Below are 26,888 nucleotides of genomic sequence, written 5' to 3'. Positions count from 1 at the left end.
ATCCCATTATCAAGGCCATGTTGTAGCTTACCTTTTCCTGATTTAAATTATATGGGTGTTGCATAGATAACCTTACTCTACACCCCTGGATGATATCAACCAATTGCTCTAGGTAGCTAGAGTACTGTGTAATTCCCAATGTTACTGCTGAGAAATAAGTATCACCTTCTGTCTGAGGGTCTTTTTTGAACTGTAGCTTGCTCATCACACTCTAAAACTCTTAACGGCCCATTACAGACTGCCAAAATAAAGCTGCTTCAGGTCTCTTTGGAGGTATGCTATTTAAATGATGCATGCATCCTAAGAAACCGGAAGCTGCACTCCAGTGCCTAGGAATGGAGTGTGGCTTTGGCATGACTTCCGGACTCTTAGGACCCATTTAAATAGCATACCTCCAAAGAGACCCGAAGCAGCTTTATTTTGGCAGTCTGTAACAGGCCAACATGTCCAAAGTGCCTTTTTGTCCACATATTAATGAGAAACAGCTACTTGTAATCCTGTCACTCCTCATGAGCCCAATTCAGAAGATGATTATACATCTCCTATAACATAGAAGCCCCAAAACTTGTCTTAGGAAAGTAAGGTCCCAAACACACTACAGAAATAATCCAGTTTGAGACCGCTTTAACTGCCCTGGCTCAGTGCTAGGGAATTCTGCAAACTGTAGTTTTGTGAGACCTTTAGCCTTCTCGGTCAGAGGGAACTCTGGCGCCACAACAAACTACAATTCCCAGGATTCCCTAGCACTGAGCCAAGGCAGTTAAAGTGGTTTCAAACTGGATTATTTCTGCAGTGTATTTTGGACCTAAGTCAATCTTTCAGTGACAACCTCCTTCCCCCAGTTGTCTTGCCACATTAAGTTCAGCCTATACTTTTTCCTTCCAGTATCACTTTTCTACTCATAAATTTCCTTGTTTTTAAAAGAAATTATACATGGCATGGATCAATAGGAGCCACTTGGCTGGAAGGTGTTTGGACTATTTTCTCAGGGTGGAGGCTGGAGCTGTAAAGATTCTTTAGCTGCTGTTGAGTTCCAAGAGAGTTTCACTAGGGAAGCAAAATAGCCTGTGGGGAAGGAGCTTTCATATGAGCTGAGAAGGACCTATTGTGTTAAACTCGTATTTTTCTGTAGCTCTATTGCTATTTAAGTGCTGCAGTGTGTATTCAGCACTGAACAACATATTTCCTATTGTATGAACTCGCAACAAAGTCCAGTGAACACATGCATGAAGCATGAACTGCTTAACAATAAGGGTTCTCATATGTTTATTTTTAAGAAGTGTTGGTGTGCAATGTTTATATTGAAGTCAAAAGAAATTGCTAAAATTGAAAGTGTTCTTTATTCATAGTTCCTGCTATACGTTTTCTCTTGGATGCGTAAAACCATTCTCCGTCCATAGAAGTCTCTGTATTCTTCAGGTAGCTCTTCTAGAGTTTTCAGTGCCCTATCTAAAATCTGTACAGCTCTTGAGGCAGCTGTGAGATCTTTGTTTCCATAAGTGTCTGTTTTATCATAGCAATTGGAAGGAAGATGTTTCCAGAAAACATTGACTCCAACTCCAAACTCTTCAGAAATCACATTATGGAACCACAAAGCTGTAAGAAAAGGAAAAAGGGCTTGAAAGAAGATGTTTTGCAAATGCTAAATCTTTGTACTCAGTGTTGGATATTGTTAGTCCAAACAATGTGGTACCATTTCTTTAAAATGCCAAATAATTTTTCTAAGGGCAGCAAATTGTAATGGTTTTGTAAGAACATTTTTGCTTGCCAAAAGATTGAATGCCTTCAGCATTTTGTGTAAAATGTTAATTGTATGTCCAGGATGTTCCTTTAATTTCTGTGGAGCTTAAGATTTTTCCATAGCTAAAACCACTGTGAATGACAGAACTCCTTTTGTGTTTGTGAAACCAAGCTAGATCTACTAAAGGCTGCAGTAAGGGGGGAGGCTGTTTATACCAATTCTCACTTTTCCTGCCACCTCTAGCATTCGCTCCCATTTCTAGGTTCTAGGAAGGCCTGGCAAAAATCTTCCCCGCCCCATGAAATCATCTAGTTCACAGGGTTCTACCCTGGGCAACTCTTTATCCAAACTTTCATGAATAATGTAACACACAGGGTAGTCTTTTAATAACATGAATACCCTCAAACTGAATACAGCCTCATTAAACCATGCTATTTAGGTTTGCCAAAAGCTTGACAGCTTTCTTCCCCAATCTTGTTTTCGAAGTTCAGTTTAAGCAGCAAAAAAGGTATGTTAATTCATGGGCTGCAACGCATGCTGTTGAGTGTGAATACTGGGCCACAGTTTGTATAAGGCAGTGGTTCTCAACCTTCCTAATGCTGCAACCCTTTAATACGGTTCCTCATGTTGTGGTGACCCCCCAACCATAAAATTATTTTTGTTGCTCCTAAGGCCATCAGAAATATGTGTTTCCCAATGGTTTTAGGTGACTGAAAGGGTGTTCGACCCCAAAGGGGTCTCAACCCATAGGTTGAGAACCGCTGGTGTAAGGCAACTATTTTTTTTTTATTTTTTTTTGTGAAAACAAAAATCCAATGCAGACATTGTATGTTGAAATAAACAACATTTTAACTTTCAGCATCAGCACTAGCAAATTTAGTAGTTTGAATGTTGAGCTATTAGTCTGGAGACACGGGTTTAATTCCCTGTGCAGCCATGGAAAGTTACTCTTAACCCTAGAAATCCCCATGATAGATTCACTTTTGGGTTGTCATAAGTTGGAAACAACATAAAGACATGACAACATTAACCATTTTCTCTTCAGAGGCTGAATACAACGAATATGTTTTTTAATACTTTCCCATCAAAACGGCTCAGCTTAATCAAAAGCAATGCGGTGGTTGACTTCAAGAAGTTTGATGCAAGACACGAGTCTTATACCTTACAGTCCATCTTCATGTTTTCCAGCATTTATTTTTTCCAATACTTTTATTCCAATATTTATATGCCTTTTATTTTTCAAGAAAATTTTGTTGCTGAGCAACAGCTGAACTCAACCATTACACTAAAGAGAACTTAATAGTGCTTGACATATGAATGTCTACCAAACGAAAACCATTTCCTTAAAGTATTATTACTGTTTACTTAGCAAGTTGCAATATATCCTGTGACAAAAAGCTCTAATGTATTCATGGCCTGTTAAAGATGTAATATTCTGACAAGGGTAAATTCATAGGGTTTCAGTACACGCCTCTCTATACTATTTCAAACACAAACTCTTTTGACAAGATCAGACAGCAGCTAGAGTTAGCTGGGACAAGATAACAGAAAACAGCAGAGAGATGCTGTGTAATGTAAAATGAATGCATCAGTAGCATGTTAAAATGGCATAACAAGTGGAAGATAATATAACTGCTAGCTATGAAGACTACAACTGCATCACTGCAAGCCAAGACGACTGCACATCCTGTTTGATGGACTACCTCGTGTTTGTGATATAGTGTTATGTAGACAAAGGCTAAGTTATTCACCAATACCAAGCAGAAGAACATTTTCATGATCAGAGCTACAAATCTTTGGGCCAACGAAGACAACCTATAATGTACAGGAAGTTTCCAATTTCCGGTATTGAATGACAAAAAGGATTATGAAATGGCTTTAATAATAATAATAATAATAATAATAATAATAATAATAATAGATTCTTTCTGGGACAGAATTAAGTCACTGAGGGCTAACTGGAAATACCAATATGGTAGGTGTGCCTCCAAGTAATTTTTTACTTATGGCGAGCAAATCTATTGCAGTGTTTTCTTGGCAAGTTCTTTCAAAGGAGATTTGCCATTGCCATCCTCTGCAACAGAGTATGACTTGCCCCAGATCACCCATTGGATTTTATGCTCGAGTGGAGAATCTGAACCCTTGTCTAAGAGTCATAATACAGTGCTCAAACCACTACACTACGCTGGCTCTCTACAAGGCTACAAATAAACTGTTACGCAACTAAATTATTTCTACTGGTATGTCTGTCCAGAAAGTTGCTAAATTATTTCAGTAATGCTCTGGTAATGGTGGTTTATTACACTGGAGGTAAAAGATGGAGTATGCCCTACAAATTCAGACATCCAGTCACTGAAACAGTAATATCTAGAGCAACTTGTGTTCCACCAGATATTGCATTGCAACACCCATCAGCCCTAGTCACCACTGCCAATGGTGGATGGATGAAGGGGGTTGCAGTCCAACAATGCTCACAAAAGCCTCAAGTTGTTATCTTCTTGTTTAGTCCTTTCACATAAGTAGGGCTCAGGATTTATTTCCAAAGCAGATTTTTAATAAGGTCCTCACACAGAAGTCATACTTTGTATGCAAGGGTTTTAGGTATGTATGGCACAAATGTTCACTTGGGTAGATTCAAAAGCTTCATCTTCTCTTGTAACAGCTTGGGGTGGCATTTTGAGAGTCACACATCAGGCTTTTTTAACAAGGCATTTAACCAAATCATAAATTGTATTTATACAGTTAGTGGTATAATCATGTTTCATTGAATTTAAAACTAAAATGGAAGATTTGACTTTCCCCATATTTTCAGACACTCAGTTTAGCCCAAGTATTCCAGGTCACAACCAATTAGTTACCCTCAGTGACTGTTTCGAAGTGAGAGATGGATCAAGGCAGATGGTATAAAAGTTTCATTTATACATATATGGCCACTAAATGGTAATCAAAAAGGTTGGGGGGGGACTAAAGGCATTTATGTGTCCTCTTACCTGGAATGAACAAGACATCTCCTGCTTTCAGCTGACATTCATAACGTTTGGCCTTGACAAAGAGAGGATATTTCTTCAAGTCTGGCTTGTCCACATCTAGAACTTCAGATTTTGTGCCTGAAAAAAGATCACTGTTTCTATTAGGCAATATTACTCCCCAGGCTGATACATCAAGATTCTGGAGGTGGAGATTGCTCTATAACTACAGATCTGGTTTGTTAAAACCCATACCATTTTTCTGTGGGTCTTATCTATCAAATCAGAAGTTATCAAATATTACTGAACCAAATTCAGCTGTGCAATTAAAGTGAAAGTTGATCAGAATGACATGTATTTTTTCTGTGCAATAGCAAAAGTGTTACGGACAGTGTTGGGTTTCATATACTAAGGTCAATAATTTCCATAAAGTTTATTTGTAGATCTGGCTTTTTATTTAATAAAAAGTTGGCTGTCTCATATATAATTCAAACAGTACCATACAGAACAGCTGTCTGGATGGCACTGATTTCTAGCAAACTGAATATTGTTGGTGAGTTATCTGCTCTTGCTAATTATCTGAACAGGAAAACACTCAGTTTGTCTCATTTCCTATTTTTAAATAATGGAGGTGATATCCAAAAAGGTTTGGTCAGAAAGAAGACTACTACACTTTATAATAATAGTCATGGGTGATTTTTAAAACAAACTACAGACTCTTTATCATCAATTCTGGGTAAAATGGTTAAAGGCTTTATTAAACATAGGCCTGTTACAGACAGCCAAAATAAAGCTGCTTCGGGTCTCTTTGGAGGTATGCTGTTTAAATGATGCATGCATCCTAAGAATCTGGAAGCTGCACCAAAGCTGCACTCCAATGCTTAGGAATGGAGTGTGGCGTTGGCGCGACCTCCGGACCCATGCATCATTTAAACAGCATACCTCCAAAGAGACCCGAAGCAGCTTTATTTTGGCAGTCTGTAACAGGCTATAGTATTATCAGGTGTATTAACACCACATGGCACTACCTTTACAAAGTCGTATTACTATGTGTTTCTTCAAGTGAAGAGGCAATGCTGTGGTACAGGAGTAGTGCTAGTGCTGCAGTCTCCTATGTCAGACAAGTTTTTGCTTGGGTAGCAGCAATAGTGGAGGGTGACACTCTGCAAGATATCTCAACTATCAGTGGTGCCATAGCTACCAATTGTTAGTACTGTGCAGAAGGAGGGACAGTAAACCTCTTTTGAATGTCTTTTGCCATGAATATCCTATGATGAAACAATCCAAGATGAAACAAGAGATTGTGCCAGAAAATGACACTTCCAGGTTGGAAGGCACTCAATGAGTTACTGGGGAATTACAGAGGACAATTGCGAGTAGCTCTGTAGCTACTGGTGCAAATGGACTCAAGCTGAAAGGACATTCAGCTATGGACTTGATCAGAGGCGAAAGGGAACTCTGAAGCTGCACAACACATAGATCAAGGAATGTGAGAAGGGTGAATTAGAAGAAACTAAGCATAGTAAAACAAAAATTGAATGTATCAACCTTGCAATACTTGGGGTGAGTGAGCTAAAGTGGACAGGAATGGGACAGTGTTTTAGGAAATGAACTAAGAAGAAACAGTGTGGCATTAAAGGTCAGGAGAGATGTAGCAAAGTCTAATCAAATAGTATCAATAAGACTTCAGTATAAGTATAATCCAAGTATAAGCTCCAACTCCAGAGGAAGAAGAAAAAAGATTCTGTGCTGGAGCTTAGGGCGAAATTGGTAACATGCCAAAATAGGACTTCTCGTTAATCACAGACAACTGGAATGCAAATGTAGGAAATGAGCAGAATGAAAAACTACAAAAATTTGGCTTTTTATCAAGAAATGAAGCAGGAGAATAACAGTTTGCTCATCATAAATATTCTTAAAAAAACTAAAGAGATGTCACCTAAACATTAGGAAGCACATACTGGTGATAAGAGCTGTTGGACAATGGTCTATATTGCCTTGGAGCATGATAAATTCCCCCTTTTGGGAGATTTTTAAATTAAGACTGGATGGCCATTTTTTGTGGGTGCTTTGTGCATTCCTTCATGGCAGGGACTTGGACTGATGGTCTTTCTGGGCTCTACCAACTCCATTATTCTATGATTGTATGCATGGACCTCACCTGATGTCCAATACAGAAATCAAATAGACTACATAATTGAGGCAGAAGGTGGAGAAGTTCAATTTTTGTCTGCAAAAACAAGACCAGGAACACAATCTGGTTGCAGAGGGATGACTGTACAACAATGCATAATTAATTTTAAGAAATTTGCTTCCACAGGAAGAAATAATTGCCACTAACTTAGGTGGTTTTAAAAGAGACTTAGACAAATTCACACAGGAAAGTTCTTTCACTGGCTATTAGATAAAATGCTAATATGCAGTTTCCAGGTTTATGAGGCAGTGTTGAGTACCAACTGCTAGGAATTAGAAAGAGAAGAATTCAATTGCTTCTATATTGTGCGGGTGGAATTCCCAGATGCTTTGAGTTGGCCAGGAAGGGAAATAGGATACTGGACTGGAGAGGCATTTGGTCTGACCCAACAGCTCTTCTTCAGCAGTAAACTGCTCTCTCCTGGAAAAAAAAATGCATTACTTGGAAATAACGTCCAGAATCCTGTTGGGTAGTTATTAATGTGTAACCTAGGGTTACACTTTCTTGGCTATTTTCTATTCATGATCCCTAGTTTAAGAGCTGCCCAGGGACTGTGAAAGTCCCCCAGTCTCCACTTACTTGGAAGCAGCCATTGTGATCAATGTTTCCCTATCACTCAGGATGCAACTGGCTGACAGCCCAACCTATCCCTCATGCAAGTGATTCCTGGCGCAAGGGGGAGTTGCAACAGGACCCAAATGCACTGGAGATAACTCACAGGAAAGGGTGAGAATGTCAGTCAGCTGCTTCCTAATCAATCGAGAATAGATCCCTTGTCAATCACAGTGACTGCTTCCTAGTAAGTGGTAATTGAGGCAGTCAGGAGGTGATTCAATGTGCAGCACATTAACTACAGTGCTTACACATATCTCCAGCAGGATTCCAGCCATTACTTTTTCAGAACAGAACTTCTGGAACATCCCAGCCAGCACAACAAAGCATGGCCTTTTTCATATTATGACAATATAGCATTTACATACCTGACAAATACAAATATGGTACATCACGAGGACTGTATAGCACCACCCGTTTCTTCCCTGTCACCTGAATTAAGAAGTTATCCATTACCTACCAATAAAATAATATGTGCAATGTTACTTAACAAATGCAAGAGATGTATTTCAGTATCACTTCAGCCCTGCTAAGTATTTCCTGCAAAAGAAATGGTAATAGTCTTTTGTGGTTATTGTGCAAATCACCTGAGGGTTCATTAAGCTTGGTTTATGTCACCATGGAGAGAATGGTACCTGTTTCAACAAGGGTTCTAACTTGCAAGCAACTGTCCTTGCAATACCTGGCCATTAAAATAATAGACTGATATGCTCTCCTTGCAAATAGGTTTGGGTGAATATATTTGGGTGGAAAGTTAACATAAGAGGCTTCACTCTAGGCGACACTAAAGGTGTAGGCAGCCCAACAGTTTGCTTACATGGTTGCCAACTAGCAACTTATGTCAAGTCCACAGGCAGAAAACGAATGCAGCTGAATCCTTCACATTTTTCCCCAGCACTTGAAATACAGGGGCATACTAGTCAATGGTAAGGGATCATGGGAGTTGTAAATCAAAAAGGCGCAATGGCAAAAGGCTTCCCATCCCATCTTAAAGGTGTATTTCTTACATCATAATGTGTCCAGAGCTGTAATCCTGCTGAGCTTATACGAAAAACAGTGGAAAAGAACTGCTCTTTTTCAAAGTATTCTGGGATCTGAATATCACCTGCCAGCAGGGGAAATTGTTTTCGAAGATCTGCAATATCCTGAAACAAAAAGACATAACAGTCAGGATCCTGAACAGGTGAAACCTCATTCCTCAGGGACAGCTAAGAATCATATTATGTACATTTGAGCCCATATTTCTTTTCTACACAAGCGCACAACCCTAAACTTTCCATGGAGGGATATTAGACATTTAGGAAACTAATGATAAAATTGTCAAGGCAGACATACAAGCTGCTTGAAATACTTCACTAAAAGATTCAGTGGCGGGTTACAAACCGCCATAAAGTACGCGCTCTGTGCGTACTAGGGTTAGGAAGGGCCGTATTAGGATTAGGAAGGTTCTTACCTTCCTCACGGCCCTTCCTCCCAGTATGCACGGAGCGCGTCGTAAATGGTGGCGCCCATCCACATGGGCGCCGCCATTTAAACGTCTTGGATGCTGTGCGTCCAGACGTGTCGCGGCAGAAGTGATGCCGCATGGGCGCGCTCCGCCCCTCGCGGTGCCACTTCCACGTTTCGAAAAGGAGCGCCATTTCGGCGCTCCTTTTTCGCTGCGCAGGGAAGCCTCACGGTCTGGCCGCTGGGGCTTCCCTACTCAGCGAATGGCGGCGGGGGGCGGGAAAACGGCCCCTTGAGGGCCGTTTGTAACTCGCCAAAGTATACAAATGTGATTATATTGCATTTATTTTGTGTCTTTAAAGACACCGAACTCCACATTCAATTCCAACGCCTGTAGCACCCAGGATGTTGTTTAGTGACATGGCAAGAAAGACATGCGTATGGTAGGAACAGCTCAGGTGTGTGTATGTGTGTGTACAGTACTTAGAGTCTGGGAGAGAGGTCTGCAACTCTGGGGCTGCACATAGCCTCTCCACGTCTGTTTTTTCTAGCCCTTGACTCCTCCAAAAATTCCCAGACTGGCCTTCTTCTGGACTTGAAGAAAAGTGAATCAACTCTCTTGGAAAGATACAGAGACTCAATTTACTTTTTTTCAGTAAGTTGAAACTCTACACCTCCCTCCTATACACACAACATGTGACATATCCTCCCACCTCCATCATCATGATGCATTTTTGGCACTCCATGCACTCCCCAGAGAGTTCTGGGGCAGAAAACTATTGCTTACTCCAGGGTCAGAGTAACATAGTTCAAGCTCATTTAGAAAGGGAAGGCAATTCATTAGCTCCTTTAACTGTGGAGCCTTTTGTTAACATGGCTTATATATTTTCAAGCCTATGACTCTATGAGTCAAGAATGAAAATTAGTAATGTATGATTTTTTAGAAAGAAAGAACTTTCCCACATCACAAATTTCTTCAGTATGGAAATAACCTGAGATTTTTGGAAGAAAAAATCTGAATGTGGAAGAAAGTGAAACTGCCAAATTCATCCATCCAATGTATTTTGTGTGCTTAATTCTTAGAAGCCCTCACATATTCAACTCAGTTTGTGGTGATGCTGAATTTAAGTGGCCACATATTTATTTCTGACAAGCCCCTTATGTTTAATAGCTCTGTAATAGAAGGATAAGTAAAATATGGTGCTCTTAATGCTGGGAATAACTATAGTTTTGAATTTGGTTGATGTACATGTATAGGAATTTCATTCAGCTCCATTATTTAAAACAGATTTGCAAATGAACTCATAAATGGAACAGAAAGGACTTGAGTTTGTTTTAAAAACTGAATGGAAGAGAAAGCATCCCCTCTTTAACTGACCCAGTCAATGTTTCACTTCTAACTAATTCAGGTTGCCTTGTTCTCTTCCATTTAACCTTACGTTTTCCAAAACCAGGGACAAAGGACTAAACTAAGGTCAGGCACATTCAGGACAACAAAGTAACAGCCTGACAGTGTTAAAGATGAGCTATTATGTTACACACCTTTCGTGGGTCTTCTCCCAGTGATCGCAAATAATATTTTTCGTCCTTAAAAACAAACATGCAAAGAAGTCATTGCAAAAAACAGACAATCATTTTACTAATGAAATAAAGTGATGGCAGAAAACTAACAAAAGAACGTGTCAAATCCCATCTGATTTGCTAGTATATCTTCAGTCATTCAGAAGAATAAGAATTAATTAAAATATGAATTAATATAAGGATAACATAAAGAAATAAATTACAGATAGTTATTTTATTCAATTAGATTTAAAGCATGCTCAATCCTGACATCTGAGGTCAGTTAGCAAAGGCAAAAACTAAGTTGCACAGGAGAATAGAATAAAATCTAGCCAGCTCTGCTGATAATTCTGCCCCCACCCCTCACAATCTTTCCGACCTTTGCCATGTATCTCAGAGACTGGACAGAAAAAAGGAACTTAGGAAGCACCATATACTAGGTCTGTTGAGCTCTAGAAAAGATTTTTTCCTTCCTTTCCCGTATCCTTTTAAGTGGAGATACCAGAAAGTTTGTCAGACATTCCTTCCCCCCACCAAAAAAAAAAAAAAAGTATCTGGTTGACTGAAACCATTCTACACATTTAGCATAAAAGTTCCAATAAGTGGTGAAATTTCCATTAAAAGGTCCTCCTGTTAACTATTTGCAATAAACCAATTTATTCATCCAACTTGGCACTCTTCCAGTGTGTTATCTCTCATTTATGGTATTTTGCAGAATGTTTTTTTCAAATGAATTTATACATCCCCTCATTCACCAACAGTCAATTTTCAATGTAATTACAGTTGTTTTTGTTGTTAAGCACCCTTGAGTTGGTCTTGATCCATGGCGACCCTGTAGTTGAGATATTTCCAAGACTCCATGTCCTCTACTGCTCTGCTCAGTTTCTGCAAATTCATACCCATGGCCTCTTTTATAGAGTCCATCTAGCATGTGGCCTTCTTTCTGCTTCCCTCTATCTTTCCTAGCATTATTTTTTTTTTCAGTGAGTCGTGCCTTCTCATAATGTGTCCAAAGTACTGCAGTCTCAGTTTTGTCAACTTAGCTTTCAGAGCAATTTCTGGTTTGATCTATTCTAGGACCCATTTGTTTGTCTTTTTGGCTGTCCATGGTGTTCTCAGCACTCTTCTGCAGCACCACATTTCGAATGAATGGATTTTCTTCCTATCCGCTTTCTTAACTGTCCAGCTCTCACATCCATACATGGTAACAGGGAATAAAATGGCTTGTATGAGTCTAAGGTTCATGCTTAGTTGTGTGTGTGTGTGTGTGTGTGTGTGTTACTGTAATTACAGTCATAGGTATTAAATTATTCACCTACCTCTGAAATAAAATACTCTGTATGTTTGGCTTCAGCTGCTCTCCTTACAAATACATCAAAAGGCAATGTTCTGAAATTTTAATATATATATATATATATAAAAAATATCTTTATCAAGACATTTACATTAAAAAGGTCTTGTAATAGCTAAGTGACACCACACCAATAGTTATTGCCAAAAGATTAAGGCAGCACCTTTAAACATAAATTTATTTCCAAATAAACATGTTTAAAATCCAAATATTTGTTGTCTATATATATTTGGAATTAAACCGCACTGGTTTCATTGTGGCATACTTTCTTGTCAATATTAACAAATCACCACTACCAAGATAAAAGAAATATGAAAATCCTGATACTGTGTAAAACTCTCTCCCTTTCTCTTTCTCCCTATATACTATTTACACAGTATCAAGCTTTTTATATTTCTTTTTTGTTGGTAGTGGTAATTTATTAACATTGGCAAGAAAGTATGTCACAATTAACCCAGTGGAGCTTAATTACTAGTCCTATTCATTTCAATGGAACAAATTAGAAGTGTCCCAGCACAATCCCTTTCCTGTTTCCATTTATACTTGTGATGTTATACAAAATCAGTGCTTTCACATTTTTTGATGCAGATCCATCTGAAATGTTAGGAAAAGTACTTTATGTCCCTGGTCATGTTTGAATGGGTCACTAACTGAGTTGTAAGGAAAGAAGCAGAAAACAGCTTTGGAATTTCACAGACAAATCAAAATAGACAATTGTATTAATTCATTTTTTGGTGATGACATGCTATTTGGTACACTGGTAATGAAGGCATAATTATTCACAGTCACAGCAAAACAAATAAGTCTGTGTATCAAGAGACAGGAAGCAGGAATGGGACAATTAAGTTTTCAAAAATAGTTCCAACAATTACCCCATTAAAAGTCTGCAAAAGAAATTCACAGCACAGAAAGTAGTAGACAACTGGAATTAATTGACAGACTCCTATTGGTGACATATGCTAGTGTAACATGGGATGGGTCATTTATTTATTAAAATATTTCTATCCTGCCAAAAGATCACAGTACAGCAGACAAGTAAAACCAATGCAAACAATTTAAATTGATAAAGATAATTTAAATAGACTAAAATATTAATTATAGTAAACAAATTAGAATAGACTTAAAAGATTAAAAGAGTTTTAACCATATCTATTAGCATTTTGAGACGGATCAATGAGGACCAAAGGCTTTAATATACTGGCATGTTATGCCACTATATGACATTCTTTGGAATGTGGTGGAAGGAGATATTGCATACCTCCTTGTGCAACCGCCTTCCCATGTAGAAGGTAGCTTCCTACTGCTGGAATGGACCTTACAATCACTTAACAGCTGGTGGAAGGTGCCCAGGCAGTGTCCTGCTGTACTTCTACAACCAGAAGAACCAACATCACCCACCTGGGGGAATGATATTTGTTCTGTTCTCTCAACTGTGAAACCACGGCTAGATGTTGCCCATGTGCCTGCTATTAAATGGCCATGGGGTGCATTCCATTTACACAACATAAGGTTGCAGCCATAATACAGTTTATTGGTTTATTGATCCCCTTGTGAATTGCTGCACATAGCCAGTAGCTGCTTCTTGCCTGATAGGTCACACAGAGCATGTAGGTCTGTAGTAAAGTGAAGTATGGCTGTAGTAAAGTGATAAGAGTTCACAGAATAGCAGTCACAAAAAAGGGGACAACAGATAGATAGATTAGATAGATAGATAGATAGATAGATAGATAGATAAAATATAAAATACCTAATCACAAGGTGACAACTGGAAGATAGGAGCAGAATTTCTGAAGTGCAAGCATTAATGTTACAAACCGCTTCAAGCAACAGTACATTTAAAACCTTTTAAATTTAACAGTGTTCCTCTAGATATAAAGCAAAGAGATAAATACCTGTATACAAAATTCTTGCTGAGAAAATCCATCTGTGGTACAGTGGAAACATGAACCTTTACTTCTTTGCTTCCTGATGCTTGACTGAGGTAATCCACTGTCCACTTAGTCATGCAAGGACCCAAATCAATTCCTTTCAGCACTGCTGGCTTTCTCTGAGATTTTAAGAAGAAACAATTATTGAACAAACATATCACTATTTATGCTACAGAAATACACAAAGTACAAACAGTTAAGATAAACTTAAGGTTCAACTGATGCAATGTGATCAGTAATACTACTGTACATATATACTTTTAATACCCCTATCCACATGAAGTGGGGCTTCTCCTATGTAGTGGTTTAAGTGCTGGAATACAAGCACTTAATAGGAGCCGTGGTGGCACAGTGGTTAAATGCCTGTACTGCAGCCACTCACTCACAAACCACAAGGTTACGAGTTCAATACCAGCAAAAGGGCTCAAGCTTGACTCAGGCTTGCATCCTTCCGAGGAGGTTGCTAAAATGAGTCCCCAGATTGTTGGGGGCAATTAGCTTACACTTTGTAAACTGCATAGGGAGTGTTTAAGTGCACTGATAAGCAGTATAGAAATGTACTTGCAGTCTCCAACTGGATTATTTCTGCAAGTGTTTTTACTTTTGGACCTCAGTCTCAAAGGGGCTACAAGATCTCTCTCCATACTGCTTCCACAGACTAACAGGGCTATGTCTTTGAATTCTACCACCCAGGATAAAAGGGTGGTTATAAGTGGGGAATGACTTGAAGGCACACAACAACAACACAGCAAAAACTGAGCCGAGCTCTGGAGGTGTCTGGGCAGGACTTGCTCTTGTAAACTGAACCCTGAGACTCTATGAGTAATTCAATGACCTATCTAAGAGTTCAACCAAGACTCACAAGTTCTTTTTAGTTGGAGTCAGACTAGATGCTCTCAAGGTGTAATTTCCTATAATGAAGACATTTTCATGTTAAAATGCCCAAAATCAATGACAGCAATAGCAAGCACATTTCTATACCACTTGTCAGTGTACTTAAGCACTTCCTAAATGGTTTACAAAGTGTAAGCTAATTGCCCCCAACAAGCTGGGTACTCATTTTAGCAACCTACAGAAGGATGCCAAGCTGAGTCAACCCTGAGCTCCTGACTGGGATTGAACTCACAACCTTGAAGTTTGTGAGTGAGTGACTACAGTACTAGCATTTAACCACTGCACAAACAGGACTCCTGATCACTAGATCAATGATCACTAGAAACTAGAGTTCACCCATATTGATGGTGGGGATGAGGACAGTAAAAATGGGAACTGATTTTGGCCAGTCTGGGATATGTTACAGACATTTTTCTTGCAGCTGCTGGAAAGCTGCTAGGAGGAAATATGGCTCCCTCCACTCATTATATCATTTGCCTGCACAAAATATATCCTCCCCAGTATACCATCTTTATTAAGGGCTGAAACAACATGTAAACATCTGACTATTATCTCCAATTGTTGTTTTTCCCCTGTTTGGTTTGTAACATCTTGCCTGATGGAGCTTTGAAAGCTTGCAACAAGTATATTGTGCATTTTGGTTGGCCAATAAAGGTATCACTGATGGATTTTTGTTTGCATTTGTTCAATGGCCAACACAGCTATTCCTGCATGGTTTCTGTATCCTTTACTGTTACATTTGGGCAACATGGGCTGACTAAGGGAAAGTAAATTGAATGCACTGTTGTTAATTGTTAAAACCTAACACTGAGTAGACATGTACACTGAATGAAGTCATGGGAGTCTCAGTAATGTACACGAGGATTTTTAAAAATCTGCTGTAACCTCCTAACAAGCCTGTTAGAAGCCCTTGCTCTCTCTGGTTGCAAAGCCCTCCTAAAGAGCAGCTTGTAGCCCTGGCCACACTTTCCTCCTCCTCCTCCTGGGAGAGCCAGGCCTTACCTACCAGGGGGTAAATGTCCCGGAGGAAGCTCTCCCGAGTGGCCCCTGGATATTCAGCCACTGGAAGGAGGACAGGCTCGTCACCCTCCATGACAGCTGCCTCCCTTCCTCATGCTTCTTCCCACTGTGTGCTCCCCTTTATTTATTCCTCCCGGAAACCAGGACCCGCCTGGAACAAGGAGGGACAGAACACACTGCAGAAACAATCCAGTTTGAGACCCCTTTAATCCTGGCTCGGTGCTATTAGGGAATCCTGGGGAACTGGCAGAGAAGGCTCAAGGTCTCACAAAAATACTTCTCAAAGGTGCCACATGATCTCTCTACTTATAAAAACACTGCTCCCAGGATTCCCTAACATTGAGCCAGGGCAGTTAGAGCAGTATCAAACTGGATTATTTCTTCAGTGTGTTTTGGCTGGCCCTTAGTTTTCTCCCTCCCCCCTCACAGGTAGAGAGAGGGAAGGATACTTTGGAGGTGGGAGAGAGTGGCATCTCATTGAATACTAAAGAATCCAAAGATATAGCCGTGTTAATCTGTAGAACCAATACGTAGAGAGAGAATGCATCTGAGGAAGCAGACTGAAGTCTACGAAAATTCATGCTGCCAATTTCTTTCACTGACTACTAAAGTTAGGGTCCATATCCAGGAGGAGCCTTGTTGGCCATGTAGAAAAGTACCATCATAATCATATTTATTTGTATCCCACACTTTTGCAACATGTCTCTGCCTCCTGTTGCATTTTGGGGTTTGTAGTTCAGTGAGGCTTAAGAACTCTGGCTGAATATTCTAATTGTCCCTTCCTAAACTACAACTCCCAGAAAGCCTTCGACTTTACAATTCCCAGAAAGCAACAGGAGGCAGGGGCACCATTTAAAAGCGACCTAGCCCCGTTTTAAGAGTGTAAAGCGATAAACTCCTATTATTCCTGCAGTGCGGATGCAGCCACTATCTCGGAAGAGAAGGCGGAACTTTGAGGACGAGTCTCTGATTTCCATCCGGATCTTTTTCTGAGCCGGACCGCTGCCGCTGCTGGAGAGGCTGGAAAGGTCCGGCTCAGAAAAGGGTCCGGGTGGGAATCAGGGACCCGCCCCCAGGGTTCCGGGGGTGGGCGTACAATGTGATGGCGCTGCTGCTGTCCTCGGTGGGGCTGTGCTGCCGCCGGTGTCGGGGGCTCCTTCTCGGGGCCTCCCCCCGCCGCTCCTTCCTGCTGCTGGCGGCCGCCCCACCACAGGCCAAGCCCGGCTGGCCCGGGGTATTCTGGGCGGGGCCCGGGTCTCCCCCCCAGTGGCGCCCCTACAGCAGCAGCAGCGGAGGCGGCGGGGAGTGGGAGCGGGGCGGCGGGGTCCGGAGGCGAAGCGTGGTGGTGGTGGGGGTCCCCAACCCCTTGGTCTGGCTCCGGACCCGCCTCTACTTCTTCCTCATCCGCGCCTACTTCGACCAGGAGTTCAGCGTCCAGGAGTTCACCCAAGGGGCCAAGCAGGTCAGGACTCCTTCCCAGCCTCTTCTCCCAGGCCAGAAGGGTCCCAGGACGCCCTCCGTTTGGGGGGGACAGAACAGGGAGGGGGCCAGGGGGCCGTCCTCCTTTTCCAACAACATGGAGAGAGATTTCCCCCCTCAGCCTGAAATCTTTGGTGTTTAGCCTGGGGAAGAGAAGGTTAAGAGGGGGGTTTGATAGCCCTATTTTAAGTATTGTATGTATAAGCCTAGAAATTTAGGTTAAAAAAGTTGACACCCCCCCAAACCTTAATCAACTTATCCTTGGATCAATATAAGTACTGTATTTTAATATATATTGAAAGGCAAGAGTTTATTGTGCCCTGGAAGCATTGACCCCCCCCCCCCTTTACTTTTTCATCCAGCCAGCCTTTAATATGAGCACATATAGTTATGCTTGCTGGAAATTTTTAAGTTATTTGCCTTGTTTTCCTTTGCTTCATCTTTTACATCTTTCATTGAATGCCCCTAATTTTACTTTCAACTTGTCCACAGGTCATAGCAAAATCCATAATTTTGGCCCCCAAACCTGCCCTCGACTTATATATGAAGTCAACATATAGTCAAGTACATATAGTATTTGAAGGGGAGTCATACTGAGGATGGAGCAAACTTGTTTTCTGCTGCTCCAGTGAACAAGACCAGGAACAATGGATGCAAGCTGCAGGAAAAGAGATTCCACCTCAACATTAGGAGGAACTTCCAGACAATAAGAACAGTTCAACAGTGGAACACACTCCCTGAGAGAGTGATGGATGCTCATTCTTTGGAGGTCTTTAAAAAGAGTCTGGATGGCCGTCTGTCACAAGGGGTACTTTGATTGTCTATTCCTGCATGGCAGAATGGGGTTGGACTGGATGGCCCTTGTAATCTATTCCAACTCTGTGATTCTATGAAGTTAGTCCAGCAAGGTGGTTGCTAAAAATACTGAAGTCTTGATTTGAGTCAAGTCCAAGTCAAGTCAATGAAGCAACTTGGGTCTGACTTGAGTTTTGGTCAAATCAAATCAACTCTACATCACTGATGTAGTGTAGGTGCACCCACAGCATCTCTTCAATTCTATGATTCTGTCCAGGAGGGATTCCAGAATGTCCGCCATAGAGTTCATCCATCTAGCATGTCACCTTCTTCACTTTCTGCTTCCCTCCACTTTTCCTAGCATTATTGTTTTTTCCAGTAAGTCGTGACTTTTCATGATGTGTCTGAAGTACACCAGCCTAAATTTTGTCATCTTGGCTTCCAGGGAGATTGGCTGGATCTGTTCAAGGACACATTTGTTGGCCTTTTGGCTGTCCATGAGATCCTCAGCAATCTTCTCCAGCACCACATCTCAAATGAATTGATCTTGTTCCTTGTTTATTTATAACACCCTTTTCACCAAAGGGCAATGCATTAGAACATATATAATAAAAAACAAACAACAAAACACAACAGTATAAAATGCTAAAAATTAAAGTAATATATTAATATGCTAAAAATAAACAAAATCACCAGTCATATAAGTGTTTTTAGCTTTTATTTGGTCATGTCCTATATTTTTTATTCCTACATTTTGCAGTGCCTTGTCATTGTTTAAAGTTAGGACATCTGGTCAACCTAGCCCCCAGCCCCGCTCCTGCAGTTCTTAAATATTTGTAAAGAGGGTTGGATAATGCCAAGAAGTAGGATGTAGCACTTACATTTCTATACCTCTTTATAGTGCTAAGCACTCCCTAAGCGGTTTATAGTGTGTAAGCCAATTGCTTACACACTCGATACTCGATACTCATTTTATAGACCTACAAACTCAGTACTCATTTTATGGACCTACAAAAACCTGGAAGGCTGAGTTAATCTGGAGCCCTGTAGGAAAGAGGCAGCCTTCCACAGGTGGCTGGGTTAGAATCATAGAGTTGGAATAGACCCCAAGGGCCATCCTGTCCAACCCCCTGCCACGCAGGAACTCACAATCAAAGCACCCTTGACAGACAGCCATCCAGCCTCTGTTTAAAAACCTCAAAAGAATGATACTCCACCACACTCCTAGGGAGTATGTTTAAACAGCTCTTACTGTCAGGAAGTTCTTCCTAATGTTGATGGGGAATCTTTTTTCCTGGAGTTTGGATCCATTGCTCTGTGTTCTAGTCTCTGGAGCTGCCGCCAACAAGCTTGCTCCATCCTTATTTGACATCCATCCAAATATTTAAACATGGCTATGGGTTCGGCCATGTCAGCCCATACTTGGGCAAATCACACTCTCTCAGCCCCAGAGGATATCAATGGCAAATCCCCTCTGAAGGAACTTGTCAAGAAAATGGTTGATAGGTTCACCTTAGAGTTGCCATAAGTCAGAAATTACTTGAAGGCCCACAACAACAATAAATCATGCTAGAGCTCTCTTTAGCCCTGTTGGGCAGAGGCAGTGATGTATGATGATGTGTGATGATGGGAGCTGTAGTTCAACAGTGTTGAGCTAGCCACAGGTTTCCCATCCTTGCCTGGGGCACATGTCTGTCAGTTAGCTGCTTGAAATGTGAATATATATCCAAGGATAGTGAAATGGCATCTCCAGTGCCAGGAGCTGTGTACCCCAGAATCCTAGAGTCAAACAATGATGGGGAGCTGTTGCATTCTTGCCTGTGTTTGAGCTGGCTGGTATTAGCCACAGGGTGCAAGATTGCATGTTTATTACATCTGAGCCAGTAAGAATCAGGCATTGCTGTGACCCTAGAGGGATTATAATGAAAGACACTGCACATACTCCATTTCTGATTGCTGTTAAAGATATGGGAAGCCAGCTAAGAATGAGTAGTGGTGATTTTCCAGTCATCTGGAATGCTTCCATTGTCTGATTTCTATCTTACTTCTATTCACTTGGTTGGACAGAAAACCAAGCCTCCTCTTGCACTTTACATTTTATGAGACTCCACTTGCTTTCTTTTTTTAATCTGCACAAAACATCATGCTGTGTTTCAGCCTACCTAACTCACAATAAGTATTTTGTCCTGGAATAAATGCCATCAGATTCAGAGCCACTTACTTCTGAGTTAACAGGGTTTTGTTTTGTTTTTTGTCTGTCTTGTTTTCTAGGCCTTTGCTCATGTTTCAAGACTAATTTCGCATTGTAAATATGATCTCCTGGAGGAGCTTGTCTCAAAAGAGGTAACAAATGCCTGAATGTCATCCCACTCCCATCTTTATTGTCAATTGGTATGGTGTAGTCAAAATCTTCCCATTGTCCCTTAATCTGACAGTTCTTCAGAGGACAAAATGGGCTTCTTGAGGTTGGACGAGATGGTTTAGGTCATGTTTACTCTCATCTAATGTTCAGTTAGAATGGTTCAGTTGACCCCTTGAAGGGTCTGCTGAGTTTCACTCCCCATTTGCCTATTTTGTATTGGGGAAGGTGTGGAGGGAGCCGACTTGCTGGCTGTGGAGCACCTGATATTCTATTTATTCCCCTCTTGTTTTTTCTCCTTTCTGAATGGGTGGGGTCACTAGGGAGCCTTTGCAGTCCAGACTGGGGACTAAGGTGAGAAAGATAGAGTTGGAAAGTCTTGTCCCCTGGCTGGAGCTCAGCCTAGTGAGTAGCAACCGTGGCCAAGATTCTGCATCATTGTCATTATTACAGGCTCATCATAGTTGCAACTCATGGTGGCCCTGCACCTTTGCAACCTGGCAGAACCCCAGCTAAGGCTCTGGAGGTCAGAGCATTGGGAAATGATGTCCACGGTAGTATTCCATTCACAAGGTGCCTTGAAAACAAGCAGCTGGAAAGATCCTTTGGGATCCTACAATGATTGTTTGTATCATCCTGCAACTAGGGTGTGCTGCTGATGCCATTTCCCAGCACTCAATTCTCCAGTGCCTCAGAAATGCATCGGTCAAGGAATGGCTATGCTGCAAAAGTAGGTGGGGGAGGGGGTCACCTTCAGACATTTGTGACCATACATTTGAATAACAAGCAGTTAGGATATCATAAAGATGGTATTGTAACTGCTCAGCAGGATTTCTAAAGACTGCAAGCTGTAGGTTCTCTTCTATCTATGCTACTTTTTTTAGCTAGTCATTGTCACATTTTACTGTTTTGTTCTAAAGTAACTGACACACACACACACACACACACACACACACACACACACACACACACACTTCTACCATTTCTAGAGCCAGGGCTTCCCAAGACACAGTAGATGAATGTCTTTCACTGGGAAGATGTAATCCTGGACAACAGGTAATAGTACTAAGAAGAGTATCTGTAAGCATGTGCAAACAGAACAGAAGCATCAACAAGAAGAGGGTTCTTCATGTCTTCTCACTGGTGTGCATAACATAATGGCAGTGGATTATCACTGTTTGAGCTACTTTGCAGATTGTTAAGTAGGTCAGAATTTTTCCAGATGTGATCATTAGTAGATACAACATCCATTTGGCAGTGATAATTTGAAATGTATGGGAAGCAAGTGAACTAAGCATCACTGGGTATCAGTATCTATGCAGCTAAAGTTTTTTAATGTTGTTAGATATTGAGGTGGTGAGTATAGAGTGACAGTTAAACCTAGTTAATATTAAGAAGGGAGAATGTCAGGAGCAATATGCTATATTTCTGAGGAAGGCAATGGCAAGCCACGTCTGATTTACTTTGTTAGATGCTAAAGGCACCACAAATACTTCCGGTGCTGTCTTACATTGTCATGAAATAGTTGACTAACTCAGTAATAGGTTTCAAGGCTGCAAGCAGGATTAATGCTAATGATTCCTTTCAAATATCAGATGATACAGATGCTGAAAGAGAAGCTTTGTTCGCTGTCAGAAAATCACAGAAGTGCCCTGGCTGCTGACATGGATGAAATAATGTACACAACAGCAGGAGACGTTGGCATTTACTACGATGACAGTGGTATGCATGCATTTGAATATCTCTTCCTTCAGTGCTGTTGTAGGAATTGATTTCTCATCCTTTTTAAATGCCATTTCGATTACCTTTTCTTTTCACTCAGTTCAAATGCTAGAGTGCTGAGGGAATCTTCCTTGTTGTCTACCTAGTATTTCTTCACTACATCCTTAGCATTGCATCAACCTAAAGCAAAGCAAGATGTCCTTTCTGAGATTAAGGAGGCAGGCAGAAAAAGTATTTGCGTTCCATCTAATGGCCCAGTCCTGTTGCCAGTCATCTTTAGGAGGGTTTGTAGCTTACTTGTGGAGCACATACTTCCCATGCAGATATTCTAGGCTTAATCCTGGTATCTTCAGTTAATGGAATTGGGACAACAGAGCAAATAAAAGCCACTACCCAACTTGTTTAGCTGGTGGTGGCAATAGCTGCTCCCAAAATGGACATTTTTGGCCTAGAAACACTAATGCTCTGACTCAGTATAGGTAAGCCTCTGGCATGTCTTTTTTTCCCCCTTGAGGATCACCAGTGCAAAGAAGCTTGTCATGTCTAACAACTGCTTATAAATCCAAATAAATAATTTGAGCTGGCACATAAAAGGGATTTTACCTTGACTCCAGTTCAGACCTAAGACAAGGGCTTTTCCTCATTGTAACTGAATATATGCATTTGTTACTGCAGAGGAGGGCAATGGCAGCACCCCCCCCCCCCCCAGCAAATCTTGACAATAAAATCCTGTGATGTTGTCACCTTAAGGTTGCTGCCAGAAAGAACTTGAAGCTATATTAAACAGCAACAAATCTGAAAATATGGGGCTCTGTTAGTGTTAAAACCACTTAAAACAATGTGATCTCTGAGATATTGCTAGATAACAACTTATTTTATCCCTCAACATTGGCTGTACTGGCAAATGTGAATTGCAGTCCAACAACAGCTGGAAAGCCACATGATCCGAATCCCTGATTTAAGGCAAACAATATGGAGATAGAGAAGTCCCCTGGCTGTCATGATAGGGAGGGGGAAATCAGCCAAGAAGGGAGATAAGGGTTCTCTGCATTACCTCTGTCATGAAGGGGTAAGGCAGCAGGTCCCCATGACCCTGAGAGGTGAAGATGGTTCTTCAGTGAACGCCTGCCCAGAAGCAAGGCAAGAGTGGCTTGCAAGGATGGAAAGGATCTTGATTTCTGGAGCCTTGGGTTGTTGTGGCACTGCACCTCCCAGCATTTTTCACCATTGACTATGTCAACCAAAGAGCTACAGTTCAACATCTGGAGGACTGCACAATTTCCTCCATTGGACTCCAAAAACGACTATGAGCCATGCCTGAAGAGTTGCATGTGTAGGCAAGGCAAGGAAATCCAAAGTTGTCTGTGTTCAAGAGAGGCAACCAAAGATCTTAAGAATGTTAGAACCAAGAACCTGGGTTATACCTACCACATTATCACACTACACTCTTATAGTGTTGCTATTCCACTTTAACTGCTTTGGCTGCCTCCTGTTGCATTGTGGGATTTGAGGTTTAGGAGGGGCATTTAGAATTCTCAGCCAGAGAGCTCTTAGGCCTCACTGAACTACAAACCTCAGAATGCAACAGGAGGCAGCCAGAACAATAAAAGTGGAATAGCAGCACTATAAGAGTGTAGTGCGATAATGTAGCTAGTCCACCTAACCCAGTATTGTCAATACTGACTGACAGTGGCTCTCTGGGGGTTCAGATAGGATTTTTTCCTAGCCATACCTGGAAATCCCTGGTACCCCTAGTAGTCTGTAGTCCATGTATTAACCAGGCCCAACCCTCCTTAGCTTCTGAAATCTGAAGAGATCTAATATTTAAAGGGTGATGTAGTAGTAAATTGGAGGAAATGTATGGAAATAATGCCCTTTCCCCTCAAAGGGGCTGGTGGTTCACAGTGTCTCCTTTTTTCACCATTGCAGTAGCGTGGCTGTGAGTGTCTTACAAAACAGGTGTTGCAGTATAGCCCTCTCTGTCCTATACCTCTTTCTTCTAATCTGTATTTTTCAGTTTATAAATATCTTGTCTTATGTGAGCATCTCTGTTGTTCTGTGAACAGGAAGAAAGTTTGTTAGCATCTTGATGCGGTTCTGGTACCTGACTAGCGCTGACCTTCCTGATGAGACTCCAGATGGAACCAAAGTATTCCAGGTTGTCTTTGGAGATGAAACAACGAAAGAAACAAAGCGTCTTTTAACAGCAAATTATGAGTAAGTCTGTTGCTAGTTTTTCTACAGAATTGTGATTTTCTGTTCTGAGCATAAAAAACTTGAATCAGACTTGCACATTTGAACCAAGAGATCAAAGAGATTTCATGAAGATCTCTGTGCATGTTGTCATCTCTTAAGAGACCTGCTGCTTCCTCAGGTTTATAAACCAGGGTGGACAACTGACTTTAGCCCTCTATGAAACCTTCAAGGGCTGCACCACCCCCACAGCACCACCTCACAAACGAAAATTGAAAACAATTTTTTTGCTCCCAGAATACCCAATCCCACCCGTTATTGGTGTTAATGCAGCCCTTTTTGTCTGCCCCTTGCTTTACATAGGGTAAGTTTAGCTTCCCACACTGATGCTTATTTAGAATGCTTGCTTGAGCCACCCTTGAAGAAGTTATTTACTTCTACCCTAGCTGGGACTAGCAAGGCTGGATTTAGACCAATATGTTTTCTCCTAATAGTACAGTTGGCCCTCTATCTCCATATATATATTTTTAGCCATGATTCAACCATCAACAGCTTGAAAATATTCCAAAAATATATACATTCCAAAAAGCAAACTTTGGTTTGCCATTTTATATAAGGGACACCATTTTACTATGCCATTGTATTTAATGAGACTTGATCCATGGATTTTGGTATACACGGTGGGTCCTGGAACCAAATCCCAGTAGATACCAAGGTCCCACTGTAACAATGAAGTGGATCTGTGATTATACAAATTAAAACTTTTTTTTATCTTTCCTGCTTTATTTCATGGTGTAGGGACAGCATACACATTGAAATGTGAACAAATGGAAAGTAAAATGGAAGGCCAGGAATAGATACTCTAAATTGCTTAAGGTCATGGTAATTTTGCCAAAGTAACCACAGGGAAACACTTAAATTAATTTATAGTCTGGTAAGATACTTTATTTATGCAGTTCAAAGTATTTTAATTCTTTTCCCCACACCTCTGTGGTAAAACCAAGAGAAATTGGCCTTGCAAGAACCAGAGTCAAAATTCAATGAGCACAGAGGTTCAGAAATTCTCTGTGGAACAAGAGCCATAAAATGGTCCTTCTTGTGAAGGCTGAGGAGAAGTTCCAGTTGTGGGGATTCCTTGTAGGGCAAAATGTCTTAGAATACTTTCCACATGAACATGTGCATGTGTTTGTCTGTCCTTAGGATCTCTATGGGTAGAGGAGTCACCGCTAGATATCAGGTCCTTTTTCATAGGATCCTCATGTACAGAGCAAGCTTGCTTTCTCCTCAAGTCTTCCATTCACTTTGTTGTTTTTATGTACCTTCAAGTTAACACCAACTTCTGACAGCCCTGTGTGAGGACTTTCTTAGCAAAATGGTTTGCCAAGGGGCGGTTTGCCCTTGCCTTCCTCTGGGACTGAGAATCTGGGTTTCAGTGGCCAAGTGGAAATTCAAAACCTGGTCTCCCAGAGTCCTAGTTCAGCACTCAAACCACTACACCACACTGGCTTTCTTACTTACTTCTATTTTACCACATACTTGCTTAAGAGAAAATAAAAGTATACACTCATGAATATATTTCATTTGGGAATAATCCTCCTCAGGCCACCACTATACTTGTAGGATTTGGGCATTTCTTTTTCCCTCTGTTCAGTTTCTTTGTCACATTGTAAAATGTACTAGAGCCCAGGAACTAGCTTTTGAATACTAATAGTATTAAATGGTTTCTAAGCAAGCCACTTAAGAATAATTTTCTCCTTACTTGTTAAAGAGGAGTAGAAGCTAAGAGAATGGCTTTCAAAATATAAATAAGAATTCAGATAAAACTGGCTATTTTTGAAGGTCAGTAATTAAAGTCTTATGCTGTCTTCCTCTCGCTTTTGATGTAAATTAGAAATTTTGATTCCTAATGTGGACATATTTTTACAATGATAAACTATAATTTATTCATACATTCAATATTATGGCAATACTATTAATGGCTATATCAATAATATAGAGAAGTTTTACTGCTTGGTTTATATTATTGCCTCTTTGTTTTGTTCCTTCTCCCTCCCACCCCCAGGTTCCGAAGAGAATTTACACAAGGTGTGAAACCTGACTGGACAATTACCCGAATTGAACATCCAAAGCTATTAGAATAAGTTCACTGGACACAGACTTTCACACAAAAAAAAAGTAAATCGGCAAACTGGTGTATCAAATGGACATCTCAACATACCTGTGCCACAGTTTTTTGTGGACTACTTTTGTACTTCTTAATTATCTAAGCATGGTCTTGCTCCAAAGCATAAAATAAATTTTGTTTCCACCAGACCTGGAAATTTCAGAAATTAGTTCTTGATCTACAACTGAAGCTATGGGACCCTGTTTGCTTTTCGTGCTGGGCAAATTTGATATACAGTATGTGTTGGCTAGACATTCATATTGGAATGTCACATCTTTTTCCAAGTGTGTATTCATAAATGGACATGAGCAATCTTGGAAAAACAATAAGAAAAGTGACCATTCCATGCTCTGTACTGTGTGTGACATCAAAACATTTTTAATAATTGATTTGGTTTCTTTAAAAGTCTTCACTTTAGGATCAGGACTATGAGAGCTACGTAATTTAAAGTTTAAATCTTCAGT

The 26,888-nt window shown here is 40.8% G+C and overlaps 2 protein-coding genes across 5 annotated transcripts; one reads left to right on the top strand and one right to left on the bottom strand.

The window, feature by feature from the left end:
* Positions 1-1,321: 1,321 nt before the first annotated feature.
* On the bottom strand, positions 1,322-15,960 carry TYW5 (tRNA-yW synthesizing protein 5). 4 transcript variants are annotated; one of them, XM_089519480.1, is made up of 8 exons: positions 15,699-15,955; positions 13,763-13,917; positions 11,839-11,908; positions 10,502-10,546; positions 8,521-8,658; positions 7,882-7,945; positions 4,732-4,848; positions 1,322-1,596 (listed from the first exon to the last, which is right to left on the bottom strand). In XM_089519480.1, the coding sequence occupies exons 1-8, from the start codon at positions 15,783-15,785 to the stop codon at positions 1,340-1,342; spliced, it is 933 nt and encodes a 310-aa protein (XP_089375606.1). In that variant the 5' UTR covers positions 15,786-15,955; the 3' UTR covers positions 1,322-1,339. The 4 variants fall into 4 exon arrangements, with proteins under 4 accessions (XP_089375606.1, XP_089375605.1, XP_089375607.1 ...); XM_089519479.1 differs by having other exon boundaries at positions 7,882-7,969; positions 15,699-15,904; XM_089519481.1 differs by having other exon boundaries at positions 7,882-7,969; positions 15,695-15,780.
* Positions 15,961-16,774: 814 nt separating this feature from the next.
* On the top strand, positions 16,775-26,573 carry MAIP1 (matrix AAA peptidase interacting protein 1). Its single transcript, XM_089519483.1, has 5 exons — positions 16,775-17,174; positions 20,258-20,329; positions 21,941-22,067; positions 24,134-24,284; positions 26,323-26,573. Exons 1-5 carry the CDS (start codon positions 16,815-16,817, stop codon positions 26,399-26,401), a joined length of 789 nt encoding a protein of 262 aa, XP_089375609.1. The 5' UTR covers positions 16,775-16,814; the 3' UTR covers positions 26,402-26,573.
* The last annotated feature ends 315 nt before the right edge of the window (positions 26,574-26,888 follow it).

The sequence above is a fragment of the Sceloporus occidentalis genome, unplaced genomic scaffold (assembly GCF_023333645.1).
Source record: "Sceloporus occidentalis isolate IW3139 unplaced genomic scaffold, rSceOcc1.0.p SCAF_4, whole genome shotgun sequence".
Classification (NCBI taxonomy): Eukaryota; Metazoa; Chordata; class Lepidosauria; order Squamata; family Phrynosomatidae; genus Sceloporus; species Sceloporus occidentalis.
This window is presented reverse-complemented; position numbering and strand designations above follow the sequence as displayed.

Bases quoted from the DNA above. Each gene is read 5' to 3' on its own strand.
- TYW5 (XM_089519479.1), bottom strand. From the start codon at position 15,785: ATGGAGGGTGACGAGCCTGTCCTCCTTCCAGTGGCTGAATATCCAGGG. The intron at 13,918-15,698 runs GTAGGTAAGGCC...TTAAAATCTCAG, and splicing joins TCCGGGACATTTACCCCCTG to AGAAAGCCAGCAGTGCTGAA. The intron at 10,547-11,838 runs GTAGGTGAATAA...TTTGTTTTTAAG, and splicing joins CAGAGTATTTTATTTCAGAG to GACGAAAAATATTATTTGCG.
- MAIP1 (XM_089519483.1), top strand. From the start codon at position 16,815: ATGGCGCTGCTGCTGTCCTCGGTGGGGCTGTGCTGCCGCCGGTGTCGG. The intron at 17,175-20,257 runs GTCAGGACTCCT...CTTGTTTTCTAG, and splicing joins TCACCCAAGGGGCCAAGCAG to GCCTTTGCTCATGTTTCAAG. The intron at 20,330-21,940 runs GTAACAAATGCC...TTCAAATATCAG, and splicing joins AGGAGCTTGTCTCAAAAGAG to ATGATACAGATGCTGAAAGA.